This window comes from Hippoglossus stenolepis, chromosome 11, assembly GCF_022539355.2.
Source record: "Hippoglossus stenolepis isolate QCI-W04-F060 chromosome 11, HSTE1.2, whole genome shotgun sequence".
Lineage (NCBI taxonomy): Eukaryota > Metazoa > Chordata > Actinopteri > Pleuronectiformes > Pleuronectidae > Hippoglossus > Hippoglossus stenolepis.
The window spans coordinates 8,422,298-8,436,335 of record NC_061493.1 but is presented as its reverse complement, the minus strand read 5'-3'; the positions used below and the strand labels follow the sequence as shown (position 1 = coordinate 8,436,335).

The 14,038-nt window shown below is 41.8% G+C and overlaps 1 protein-coding gene across 4 annotated transcripts; it reads left to right on the top strand.

Moving 5' to 3' along the window:
• Nucleotides 1-43: 43 nt before the first annotated feature.
• On the top strand, nucleotides 44-14,000 carry LOC118118222 (discoidin domain-containing receptor 2). 4 transcript variants are annotated; one of them, XM_035171238.2, is made up of 17 exons: nucleotides 48-763; nucleotides 2,878-2,976; nucleotides 3,976-4,078; nucleotides 6,084-6,321; nucleotides 7,077-7,224; nucleotides 7,751-7,853; nucleotides 8,069-8,252; nucleotides 8,617-8,857; nucleotides 8,979-9,044; nucleotides 9,998-10,134; nucleotides 10,816-11,026; nucleotides 11,123-11,307; nucleotides 11,598-11,725; nucleotides 11,834-12,052; nucleotides 12,489-12,723; nucleotides 12,905-13,054; nucleotides 13,259-14,000. In XM_035171238.2, the coding sequence occupies exons 1-17, from the start codon at nucleotides 391-393 to the stop codon at nucleotides 13,391-13,393; spliced, it is 2,955 nt and encodes a 984-aa protein (XP_035027129.2). In that variant the 5' UTR covers nucleotides 48-390; the 3' UTR covers nucleotides 13,394-14,000. The 4 variants fall into 4 exon arrangements, with proteins under 4 accessions (XP_035027128.2, XP_035027130.2, XP_035027129.2 ...); XM_035171237.2 differs by having other exon boundaries at nucleotides 44-763; nucleotides 10,816-11,307; XM_035171239.2 differs by having other exon boundaries at nucleotides 46-763; nucleotides 2,870-2,976; nucleotides 10,816-11,307.
• The last annotated feature ends 38 nt before the right edge of the window (nucleotides 14,001-14,038 follow it).

Below are 14,038 nucleotides of genomic sequence, written 5' to 3'. Positions count from 1 at the left end.
CTTTAGTTTTCTTTCTCTACTTTCTTCCAAACATTACTTGTATGTCTGCCTTTGCTTTCATACATAACCTCCTGAAGTGTCACAAGTGACTGTGAGACAAACATTTCATTTAGGGGTTCTTAAAAGCAACTGATGACATGATACTGAAAATATCAACATTCAACACGTATTTTATAATACATCCTACGTGCTTGACCCTGCTGTGAAACCACTCTGATTCCCATTTCGACCTCTGATAATGACAACAAGACTTCTGTCTTTTTGTCATATTCACTGTGTCCATTATCCCAGTCCTGCCCCTTCTTGTTTGTTTCCAGTGATCCAGTTTTTTTTTTCCTTCCAAACCATCAGGTCTCCTTCAGTAATTAGCAGGTTCGTCTCTGCAGGGAAATGAGCTCCAGTCTGTTTTTGTCAGTAGCTGGTGGTGGAGGCTGCTGCGCTCAGCTGCCTCTGTGGGCCATAATTGAAACCATTTGTGGATCAGGTGGAATTCTGGGATTTTTGGCTTCATCTCAAAATCCCAAGCATGTTATTTTCTCTCTTTCTTTCCTCCAGCCAGAAGGACTGTTTCCTCCCTCTCCCTCTCTTGCTCTCTCGCTCTCTCTCTCTCCGTTGCTCTCCCTCCCTCTCTCCTTCCATTCCCAGAAAGTCCTTCAGAGGAAGAGGTCAGCGACTTGCAGTCGGGAATGCATCAACTCCCAGTGGATGTGGAATACTCCCCGACACAGATGGTTTCATAATAACCAGAGAGGAACGTGTGAATGTAAGTCAGATCCATATTTTCCTCACATGTGACTATTAACCCTGACGTCCACGTCGACTTCGAGGGAAGTTTGAGTCAGCTCGGCTCTGCTCGGCTCTGCTCGGCTCAACTCGGCTCAACTCGGCTCAGCGTAGAGAGTGACATCACACAGGAAAATACAACGGAATTGGCTTTAATGGCCAAGTTCCCCCACGTGGAATCTGACTGGTTTGACATTGCTCTGTATTGACACATTAGCTGGGAAAGGGGCCAACAAAGATTGAACAAATAAGTTTAAAGAATAGACACGTATATATGGATGTTTATCATATTATATATATATATAGATATCAGTATATACATAGCACGGGTCTAATAACTTTATAATACATACATAAATAGATCTATAAAGGCTCAACAGGGAAAGATATTGTAGCTAAATTTGTAATATTTCAGTTTGTCACGCACACATTTAGAAGCTTTTACAACAGAAAGTAAGTGATTATCACGTGAGCCGGAAACTCCAATGAAAGATTCATTTCAGGCACAAGTTACTGGTATGATACAGTAAGTTAAATTCAGTGTACTGTCTTTATGTACAAAATACACAAGTTACAATACGTTCTTAGTGAGTACACATCACACCGCTGCAGAAGTACCCCGCCCCCAAAAAATTCTTAGGGGAACGCACCACGTGAATGTGGTGAAAGTGCACTTTCTGAGCAGTTTCACAGTGCGTTGGAGGGTGTAAGTCACTGGGACCTTCACTGGGCTTATTCAAGGTAAATAAAACTCATACTGCAACCACTGTGGTGGCAGAGAGAGAGAGAGAGAGAGAGAGAGAGAGAGAGAGAGAGAGAGAGAGAGAGCAGGACTGTGGGTTACAAGGAGGACTGTGTGTGCAGTTACCAGTGAGAAGCTCAACAGGGTTACTCAATGCCACAGAACATTAGTAACATGCTGCTTTCCGGGATATGTTACTAACACATATGTATAAAAAATCCCTGAGGAAAACTGGTTGTGTGAATTGTGTGAATTCAGAGATGTTGATAATGAATCACATTTTCTTCTGTATTGCCCTAATTATGATGAGTAAAGAATAGATACTTGACAGGATGTACTGATGATGATAGAATGGAATGGTTGTTTCATTTGACTGCTTATAAGTTGGCTACCTTTATTTTGAAATCTTAAAAATAAATGTTGCAATGGTTCATATGTTCCGTATTATTACTGATGATGCTGCTCAGTTTTTTTCTTCTTTATTTTATATTTTAGTTTTGTTATGTTTTAGGCTGGACATAATGTGCTAGACAAAATAATAATTAAAAATGTTTTTTTTTCTCATCATCTGTATTTCAAATTTGTATATTTTTTATTTATTTTCCAATTTGAATCTTAACTTTTTAAACAAATTTTTTTTATGTAACAAAAACTGAACAAATAAGTTTAGTAAGGTCTTGATCTTCTATTTAAAGTGCCTTGAGATAATGTATATTATAATTTGGCGCTATACAAACAAAATTGAACTGAATTGAATAATAGATAGACATTATATCTATATTGATATAACAAGTGTATATGAGTAGTATGTCTATTATTCAATTCAATTCAATTTTTTTTGTATATATATATATACAGTATATATATACACACACAAGCCTTATATCATAATAATACATACAAAGAAAAGATCTATAAATATTTTTAGGCTTTCTATTTCTTTTTCCAATTCTTACATTTACTCTTGATCCATTTTTCTTATCATTTAGGTGCATTAGTGTTTTAGCTGAGCCTTTTTATAGTTGAGTTTTTGTACGTGACTCATCATTTGACTCATCCCAAATATAGAAGTGGGTGCAAAATGTGTCAATATGATGTATAAAAGCTTATATTACATCTTACTTTGCAGCACTTTGAGCCTCACCACTCACCCACTGATCTATCCTGAAATCCAGCCTTGTATATAGTTTTACCATTTTTATTGTACAAGGTATTTCTATTCTTAATATTTCTAACTACATTTTCCCTTGAGCTGCCACTTCCTTGTCCTGCTGTGTTAATTGTGAATTTTCCTCAGCGGAGAACCAGTCAAGGTACCTCTCACATCATATCTGACATGTTTAGGTGTGCAGCTCCTGGAGAAGAGATGAAGGTCATGGAGGTTAAACTGATCACACGCCGGGTCGTCTTTATCCTGCTGGCTGCCTCTGTGAGGGCTCAAGTCAACCCAGGTAGATCTCTATCTTTCAACGTACATGTCAAGGCACCTTCATTACAGTTGAACTGTTCATGATAGAGTGTGTTTAGTTGAAGTCACAGCGTGCGATCAGGGCCTGCAGCTACCAGCTCGTCCATGCAGCTATGTCATATTTAAGCTTAAAATAACTTCTTTATTTTCCTGGGGGAGAGGCGTGTTGACAGGATGGAGAAGGAAAGCAATTTTCGGTGGGTGGGCTTAAAATGCAAGAATGTTATCGTGCGTGTGCGTGTGTGTGTGTGTGCGTATGCGGTTTATCTAGTGGTCAGACAGCAAATACTCCTCAGAACAGGCAGACCTTTCACATGTGGGGGGGCATTCGTGGAAAAAAAAAAAAGTTCGAAATTTTTTTAGTAATACCTTCTCTCACATGCACGCACCCACGTGCACTGCTCTGGCTGTTCCACTTCGAATATTTCCACAGTAAAAGGCGTGTTTGTTCTGCTGCTCTCTCAAAGTACATGTTAGAGAGTTCAGTGGGAAGGTGAATAAAACACACGTCCCTTAATGACCAGGTAGTGATGGTGAGAATAAACAGTGATACTGCAGCTGTACAACATGTGGACATTGAACCATATCAACAGGCAAATGTTGCATCTCCCGTCACACAAATGTAGGTTAAATATGAATTTGATGATTTAGAGTAAAATAAATTTCTCTCACGTGTCTCTGGTATAAATTATGAAGGAAAAACGAAGCGCAGGCAGCCTGGAGGCCACTCCCTGCTCATTTTGCTTGGACTGGCACCTACACAGAGATGCCTCTGTTTGGCTTTGGAGGCCTCGAGGTGCTGCAGGAAGGGGACTGCGGGGGGAAGGGATGAGCTCAGACCGCTTTACACTCACCTCCTCACGTCCTGAAAATACACAATGAGGATAAACACTCACAGTGCATGGGAGAGAAGACACGTTTTTACACTCGCACATTCAGAGACATATTGAAAACAAACCAGCGATGCTTCCTGTGTTTGTAGAAATCTGTCGCTATCCTCTGGGTATGACCGGCGGGCAGATCCAGGACGAGGACATCTCCGCCTCCACTCAGTGGTCCGAGTCAACGGCTGCAAGATTTGGGAGGCATGTTGGATTATGCATTTCTATTCTTTTGATTAAAATATGTCACAAGCGCACTGTATCATTTGACATGGTGCAAAAGTGTAAATCTCTAATTATCTGTATTCTTATTAATTGAACCTCAGATCATGTTCAGCCCCTGGTGGCCACTGATGTTTGCACCAAATTCTTCTCCTGTTCATTCCTCTTGTTCATCAGTGAAAACACACACACCTCTATGCTCGGGCTCCTTTACCTCCGCCAAGGAGGTTATGTTTTAATCTGCGTTTCCTTGTTAGTTCGCAGAATTACTCAAAAACTACTGCACAAATTATCCCCAAACTTGGTGAAAGGATGAAGGACAGGTCAGAGGAGAAGGTATTAAGTTTTGGTGGGGATCCGGATCAGGGGGTGGATTCAGGAATGTAAAACATTGTGAGCTTTTTCAACATAATTCATGGAAAGATAATCAGGTATGTTTAGTCGACTGTTATTTGGTGAAATTTGGTGCAGATCCAAATAAAAATCCAGATATAGTGAATTTTAATGTGGTTTTATGAGGGGGCTGTTGGCATCACATGCACTCTACTGGGTGTCATTCTTGTTACATGCAGTATTTGCAGTTATTTTTCTCACAACAAAACTGCCTTAGCCTTCGGTTCTCCAGCAGCATGTGTGAAAGGAAAATATTGTCTGCACTTCCATTTAGTGGCTGTTGTGGAGCTTTTGTTGAAACCACATGATGTTATGTTTATATTTATTTATTTTAAAAGGACAATGAACACTAATTAACATGCATATTTGAGTGTACTTGAGATTTAGCCAGGCAGGCTAGTTTTCATCTGCAGACCTTGGCAGAATGTTGATAAATAACACATCCATATCATATTCAAATACATTTATATACACATACACATACACATACACATACACATACACATACACATAACCACATACACATACACATACACATACACATACACATACACATACACATACACATACACATACACATTTCATATCATATATATACACACACACACACACACATAAACATCCAGACACATGTATAAAAAACACAGAAGTACATACACAGACACCATTAATAAATACATCATTAATAAATCAATGACATCACTGTATGACACAGGCATATAAAGCAAAATCACATAAACACTATCACTAAAAGTGCGTTATTTTGAAGGCTCGTAGGGCAGGAAGCTGGAGCCAATCCCAGCGGACATTGGGCGAGAAGTGGGTTGCACCATGGACAGGTTGCCAGTGGAGCACAAGGCTGACATACTGAGACAAACACCCATTCATGCTCACATCTATAGTCAATTTAGAGTCTTCAATCAACCTTGCCCCGATCTGCATGTCTTGGGACTGTGAGATTCTTCTTTCCAGAGGCGGATCAAGGATTTTTCTAAATCGGGGGCCATAAAGGGGCCGCATTTTACACAGAGGGGCCAATTATATGTCCAACACCCATGCATAATTCCTGATTCAGTAACTTGCACATACTAGTCATTCCTCCTAGCTCGCTAGTTTTTAGCAAAGTCACACATAGCACATTTTGTACTTCTTCTATACTAAAGCTTAGCAAATTGTCATATTTATTGTTAGTATTGTTAATAAGGTGACAGTGCTAACAACTGAATGTAAATTTAAAATTGATATTCGGTGAGGTGAAGAGATTCACACCTCTCTGATATGTGTACGTTGAATATGGATGTGGAACTAGCAGCAGCAGGTGTGAAAGTTTGATGAACTGACTTCATGTTGAGTAATTATAATCCTATTTTACAACACGACCAGTGATGAATTCATTAACACAGACAAGATCATGCATACTGTAGAAGATAAGTTCATTAACTCACTTACATCTTCCCTCTTCTCTTTCCTCTCCTCGCTCCATCTTCCTCCTCTGTTTACGTCTTGAAATGTTTCCTCCTTCCTCCCCTCTCTGCCTGAACTCTGCCCTTCCTTTCCTTCTCCGTCTCCTCTCTTGTGTCGTCCTCCTCCTCAGACTTGACTTTGACAACGGGGACGGTGATGGGGCCTGGTGCCCTCACATCATGTTGGAGCCGGACGGCCACAAGGAGTATCTACAGGTGGACCTGCGGTCGCTGCACTTCATCACGCTGGTGGGCACCCAAGGTCGCCACGCCGACGGGATGGGAAATGAGTTTGCCCAGCGATACATGATCAAGTACAGCCGCGACGGCAACAACTGGGTGGGCTGGCATGACAGGAAGGGAAGGCAGGTGAGTAGATGTTACTGTGTGTGTACATATATATGTATATACTGTATATATACAACACATTTTCATGTCATCAGGTTCAGATGTATAGAGCTGGAGCAAAAACTATGACAGGTGGGCCTTCGAGAATGGCTCGACTTTGTCTATGAAGAAAACACTGATCTTTAGCTCATCTTGTGTCTGAACAAAATCCAGATGTGCTTTTTTGACAGTGCAAGTTAATAGACTAGATATAAAGATGGACGACACGTCTCCACCTCCTCCTGCTATCCAGAGATAAAGCAAAAATATCCTGGTGACAAAGACTGACATCTGGTGATGATGACGTCATCTGTGCAGTGACATAGAGTCCGTTTTCATAACATCAATTAGTTATTAAGGGGAAGGCATGTTTTATTAAGGTTAAGGTTAAGGTTAAGGTTAAGTGTAGGGCTTAGGCAAGTGGTTAAGGTTAGAGGAAGTCATATCAAGGAGTTTTTTTATGGCCTTGTATTGCAACTACTTCAGTAAAGAAACAACAACATCTCAGAATTCATGACAAGTGTGATCTTAAATTCATGAAACAGACAGAATCAATTTAGTTTATTGTTTCACTATCACATATCATAATGATAAAATGCCACACGTACCAACTTTGTTCTCTGCAGCACAGTGTTTGTTTATTAAGCATTACCACCATATAGATATTAGATCTTTGATATTTATCCCTGACCCTTTTCTCCCAGTCAGCCCCATGTAATGTGCCTCTTCCCTGTCAGGTCATCGAGGGGAACAGGAACGCATATGACGTGGTGCTGAAAGATCTGGAGCCTCCCATCATAGCTCGCTTCGTCCGCTTCATGCCGGTGACGGACAACTCCATGATCGTGTGTATGAGAGTGGAGCTGTACGGCTGTGAATGGCTCGGTCAGTCATCGCTTTCCATTCTATGCACGGCAGCATCTTCATCTAACAACATCTACAGTCTATGTTACTTCAGCGCAAACCTCAAACTTGTTTTTGTTTTATTTTGCAAGGCGAGAGACAGGGCATTGACAAAATAATAGAAGGAGGACAGGAGGACAATGGAATGAAAAAGCAGAGCGCGCACGTGTGTGTGTGTGTGTGTGTGTGTGTGTGTGTGTGTGTGTGTGTGTGTGTGTGTGTGTGTGTGTGTGTGTGTGTGTGTGTGTGTGTGTGTGCAATAATGATTACTATTATCCTCATTACCATCACCAATAATATAATAAAAATAATAATAATCATCAATAATAATTCTTATTGTCTATTAACCTGGGGTTTGCACCATCCTGTCCACTGTTTTCAAAATCTTTATTCCTTGCTTGTATTTTTGGACAGTTGTTTGGTGACTTTTGAAATGTTTATTGTCTTTTTATCCTTTGAGCCTGCTGTGAGTAAATCAATCTCAATCTTCTCTGACCTGCTCTTTCAGATGGCCTGGTGTCTTACAGCATTCCAGATGGGCACCAGATGATCTACAGAGGCCTGGACGTCTACTTTAATGATTCTGTGTATGACGGAGCTTCAGCTGAAAGGTCAGGATTGTACTTCTACTTCTGAAAAGAAAGATGTAGCCTTCAATATAGAAGCAAATAATTCTGTAGTCACTGTCGTGTTTTTTCACCTCAATATTCTTCAAAAACTAAGTGGGGATATCATTTTTTCCCCTTTGAGCTCCTCTCGTCTCATCCTCAAAATATATTACATTCTTTTTTGATCTTTTCTCTTCTTCCACTCGTGACTGCACCAGATTGACAAAGGGCCTCGGCCAGCTGACAGATGGCACCTGGGGTCTGGACGACTTCCTGCACAGCCACATCTACAGCATGTGGCCAGGCTACGACTACGTGGGCTGGAACAACAAGAGCTTCGTCAGAGGTTACGTGGAGATGATCTTTGAGTTTGACCACGTCCGAAACTTCACATCCATGAAGGTGAGAGGCTCCGGGAAGAAAACTCTCCGGGTGTATTTCAGCGGAACATTTTTAGAGTCAAGCTCACATACAATACAGCTGCAAATCTTAAATGGGACATATAATTTGAAACAATTTTGCAAAAAAGCATAGTGGTGTGAAAATTATATTTTTGGTGTAATTTGTGTATTTGTCATGTGCCATGTCCTGAATTCAGAGATGGAAGATTATGTTTTTCAGCACAGCAGGATTTGGGGTTTTGCGTTTTTTAACCTCTCACTTGAGAAAAACAGATATTCCTTGTGGATATGAACAAGATAAATGAGTATTTACATGATAGTTTTTGGTTCTTTGATAAAGCTTTACATACCTGTTACCTCCACAGGTTCACTGTAACAACATGTTCAGCCGGGGGGTGAAGATGTTCCGACAGGCCACCTGTTACTTCCGCTCGGGCTCAGACTGGGAGGCCGACCCGGTGACCTTTAGGCCCCCAGCCGACCGCGTGAGCCAAGTCGCCCGCTTTCTCACCGTGCCCCTGGGGGACCGCACAGCCAGCGCCATCAAGTGCCGTTTCCACTTCGGTGACCTTTGGATGCTGTTCAGCGAGGTGGCCTTCCAATCAGGTTAACAAAAGGGGATGTGGGTGTCGTCTTCTGTCGTCATATGTCGTCCATCCTGGTGGAAACTTTCTAACGTGATGCTTCCATCCTTCTTTGTCCATCCTTTGTTTTTCTTCACTTACAGGCTCAGCAGTGTACAACACATCTCTGACTCCTCGCAAACATGGACACCCCACAAACGCTCTACCAGGTCAGCAGCTGAGCCCTCTGTGATTTTCTTTTTTCTCTAAGTGGTGGCTGTTGTTTTGCTGAAGTAAGACTGTCAGAAAAGAGTGCAGGGCTGCCAGGAAGTGATGTGGCAGGTAGCAAAACATGGGCCGACTATAATCTCCAGTGAGAAGCACCTCTTTTCTTTCTTTCTTTTTTGTCTTATTGACACAAATATATATTATTTCCTTTTATTCATCAGTAAATTTATCAGGATTGTGAGTAAACTTATTTGGTTTAATGGAGTAATAAGAGATAAGTCAGCAGGCAAGCTCAGTAAGAGACTGTAGTTAAAATGTTTTTATAGAATTGGAAATGTGATGGTTTTGATAAGTTAAAGTTATAAGTTAGGTTAAAATAAGATAAGTAAAATAAGATAAGTAATATTATGATCAGAGTAGACAGGCTATATTATTGAGTTAAGACTGATATGAATGAATTATTAATTGAAGTAGGTATAATTATCTTAGCATCTCTGTGTGTGTTTTGTCTCATTATGTGTGGAATAAATGAAAAGGTCAAAAATATTATTATTATTATTATTATGCATCAGTCAGATGCAAGTATAATGACATTTTAATAGATTTTTCTATTATGTATTTATAAGATTACTTTATATTGATGTTTTTTACTAATTTGTTTTAGTGACATGCATATCATTGTGATATATAAGGATTTATTCCAGTCTTAAAAAAATGTGGTTTAACTAAAACATATGTTTGGGTTAACAGTGCCCCCTAGTGGCAGCATCAGAAATGCCTCATCACCATGAAGATAGATGTCAGGCTTCTTGCTGCACTTGTAATGAAAAAACACGAAGACGACTGTGCGACGAGGATGTTAATTATTTTGGGATTTACTATGAGGAGAGCTTCAACTGTGACGGATTAAATGAAATCCTTCCTTGACTGCCGACTCTCATCTCATCTTTGACAGGGGATGATCCCACTCATAAAGTGGATGAAAGCAACACCCGCATCCTGATTGGCTGCCTGGTGGCTATCATCGCCATCCTCATGACCATCATAGTCATCATCCTGTGGCGGCAGGTGTGGCAGAAGATGCTGGAGAAGGTGAGAAGAAGAGAGGTTTGGTTTGGGGGAGTGTTACACATGTGGGGGGCCCGTGGAGCCACACTGATATCCAATGGAAGCAGACAGCACTGAGCAGCCTATTGTACACTGAATTGTATGAAATGTCACTATTTCCATATTTGATGTTCAGTTCCCTCTCACAGCAAAGTGACAACTACTGAAATAAACCTGTGGCTCTTACACTGCCTGCGGCTCCTTCTGCCACGTGTATACAACTCACAACAAATCCATGTTGCTTGTGTTGACTTGTTAACTTTGGTTCGTGCTGGACAGAATCAAACAAATCGCCACGGTAAACTACAGTAATTAAAGATTGAAACAGTACAACTTGTGTTCCACCTCTTTTCCACCTCCACGTGGACTGTTCACCGAAGCCTGCTCACCAGAAGGCTTCTGGCCTCAAAATCTATTCCCTCGTCTGTGAGATAATGCTGAGAATTATGTTTGTGTATGATGTTTTTAAATTTCAATTCATTTGGCCCTTTGTAACTATGAGCACCTGCCTTTGTTGCATGAATTAATTGTTGGTGGTTTTCAGATTTCAGTGCATTGACATCCTCCTCAATGTCACTTTTATCTAAGTATGTCAACACACTTCTCTTGCAGTTTATTTGACATCAGGAACAAATAACACACCTCGTCTCTCACACACTTTCTCAGGCGTCCCGTCGCATCCTGGACGACGAGCTCTCAGCCCGTCTTGCCATCCAGACCGAGGCCTTCTGCTTCCAACACTCATCTCTGTCCACCGAGGGCGGCTCCACCTCCAACTCCACCTATGAGAGAATCTTCCCTCTCTGCGCCGACTACCAGGAGCCGTCGCGCCTCATCCGAAAGCTGCCCGAGTTCGCTCAGTCCGCGGAGCACCTCGGTAAGACGGTAAAAAAAAACCTTGCACTAGACACCGTGAAGGATTCGGATCATTATAGCTGCTGTGGTGTGTTGTTTGTGTGTGCATGTGGTTCAGACGGTGCCCCCCACTATGCAGAGGCAGACATCATCAGCCTGCAGGAGTCGGCCTCCGACAGCAGCACCTACTCCATCACCGCTGTCAACATGAATCTCTTCGCTGGCACCGACTCATCCATGAAAGAGTTCCCCAGACACAAGCTCACCTTCAAGGAGAAACTGGGAGAGGGCCAGTTTGGAGAAGTACATTCAGTTTTGTGGAATAGCAATATTATTGGAAGTGGTTGTTAGCTTGATTGGGCTGTTCTCCCTTTGCCATTATGATATTGATGTACCTTTATATCGCTAACTTTGAAACCTGACTGATAGATATTGCTCTGTGGTAAAAGCAGCAGGGTGTGAAATGCAGTCACTAAACAGTTCACGCTGACACACAGGCAACACTTAGTGGTATTAAACTGAGCAGAAGAGATGGTTCCTAGTGGAGCCAAGAGGATGATGGACTGACATCATGATGGACTGTTTATATACAGGTGCACTTGTGTGAGGCCGAGGGCATGCAGGAGTTTTTGGGCGAGGATTTTTCTATAGAGGGAAACAATGAGTCACCTCTGCTTGTCGCTGTGAAAACACTGCGGGAAGATGCCAACAAGAACGCGAGGTAAAAACAACTGCTGACAATTTCTGTTTACAATTTTAAGCCGTGTTCTTTCCATCAGACATGACTCGGTCCTTTCCAGTCTCAGTCATTACATTTGTTGTGCTGCAGAAACGACTTCCTGAAGGAGATCCGCATCATGTCCCGCCTGATGGACCCCAACATTGTGCGTCTGCTGGCGGTGTGTGTGGACACGGACCCGCTGTGCATGATCACTGAGTACATGGAAAACGGAGACCTGAACCAGTTCCTGTGCAACCTCAGGCTGAAGGAGGCTGCAGACGAAGACAAGGCAGAGCAGGAGGAGAGGGAGGGGACGAGCATGGTCAGGTGGGCTCATATCTTAACATCAGCGGTGGGATGTAACAAAGTACAGTTACTTTGTTTGTGTACTTAAGTACAGTTTTGATGTATCTGTACGTTTCGCTTTACTCCACAACAAGTCAGTAAATATCTGTACTTTCGACTCCACTATATCTTTACAAAGTATTACGTAACATGTTCATGATGTTTTTTTAAAGGGGGATTGGTCCTTTGACCCAATCAGAGGAGGCAGGTAACATTAGACCCCGCCTCCTGCATCAGGTGGTTTAGAAGAAACACCGGAAATGAATTCAGAAGTGGCCGAGACTCAGCCATTAATTATTATGTCAGTACAATGTGTTTTCAGTGGTATCACCTCAGCAGCCTAACATGACAGAGTATGATATATTGAGCCAACAAGACGAGACCATATCTCTCTGTTTGTGGTCTCCTGTGCCCTCAGCTACAGTAAACTGATTGGGATGGCCGTGCAGATTGCATCTGGCATGAAGTACTTGTCCTCTCTCAACTTCGTCCACCGCGACCTGGCCACGCGTAACTGCCTGGTGGGGAAGAACTACACAATAAAGATCGCAGATTTCGGCATGAGCCGGAACCTGTACAGAGGAGACTACTACAGGATCCAGGGCCGGGCCGTCCTGCCCATCCGCTGGATGTCCTGGGAGAGCATCCTGCTGGTGAGGGCTTTGGAGTGAAGCGTGATTTCTGTTGAGAAAAGTATAAATAACCTTTAGTTAGTGCTGATAAAACTGTATCTGTGATATTTATCACATGTGTTCCAGCCAAACAACCCACTAATTGTAATATCTACATTGTTTTTCTGAGTCTATTTGGTGAAAGCTGTCTTTTTTTTCTCAGGGTAAGTTCACCATGGCCAGTGACGTGTGGGCGTTTGGTGTGACTCTGTGGGAGATCCTGACTCTGTGTAAGAAGCAGCCATACTCCCAGCTCTCTGACGAGCAGGTCATTGAAAACACAGGCGAGTTCTTCAGGGACCAGGGCAAGCAGGTAAACACCACACAGGTTCAGGTCCCCAATCCTGCAGAATTCACTTTGTTTTAGTCGGTCACAGTTAAATGAATGTGATCACCCCCTATTTTCTCTGCATCTGTACCTCATGGTGCCAAATTTTGCAGGAAAATTACACCAGATTTGCTTTAAAGTTTCCTTTTACATAAATCCTACATTAATATGTTTGCCCCATTCTCCCAGGTGTACCTGCCGAAGCCTCTGTGCTGTCCTGAGAGAGTCTACAGCGATCTGATGCTGAGCTGCTGGAGGAGGAACGCCAAGCAGAGGCCGAGCTTTCAGGAGATGCACGCTCACCTGACGGAGAGTCTGGCGTAGCAGATGGGACGTAGAATCCCTCTCTGCCGAGCACTGCGTTGTTTGCTCTCTTCAGTATTTAGGACTCACTTGGAGTCAGACACAATCTGTCAAATGTTTGCATTTAATAAAGGCCTGCTTTCCTCAAAGGTGCTGTAAATGAAGAGGGTATACACTTGAATGGAGCCTTTTTGTGTAGATAGTTATAGCAGTATTAACTCAGAGTATTCACACCTCTGTGTATTTATTAAGTTCTTTTATATGTGTATTTATAGAGTACGCCAAAGTAATCCTAGGTTATGAAACACAGATGATGTCTAAAAAGTTGTCCTTGACATACTGTAAGTACATATATTTCTATTGCACACGTATAAGAGAATGTCAGTACGTTTGTGTGATCTTTTTCACTGTTTCTATTTATGCTTTATTATTTTTTAACGCAAACAAATGACACGGTATTGACTGTTTTCTGAATCAGGATGTTTTTAACTATGCAGAATCTCTTTTAGATGCTTTATAAACATGTTTACGTCCTTTTACAAGAATAAATTAAGTGTATATTGTTGAACAGAAGCAAAGACCAAAGTTTGTTTTAAGCTGTCCAGCCAAAGAGCCTTGTAAATAAATAATAAAGCATTAATCTCCTCTGGTTGTCATTATTTACTG

Coding starts and splice junctions, on each gene's coding strand:
- LOC118118222 (XM_035171237.2), top strand. CDS start 391: ATGAGCTCCAGTCTGTTTTTGTCAGTAGCTGGTGGTGGAGGCTGCTGC. Junction 2,977..3,975: donor GAGGGCTCAAGTCAACCCAG/GTAGATCTCTAT, acceptor CTGTGTTTGTAG/AAATCTGTCGCTATCCTCTG. Junction 13,055..13,258: donor TCAGGGACCAGGGCAAGCAG/GTAAACACCACA, acceptor CCATTCTCCCAG/GTGTACCTGCCGAAGCCTCT.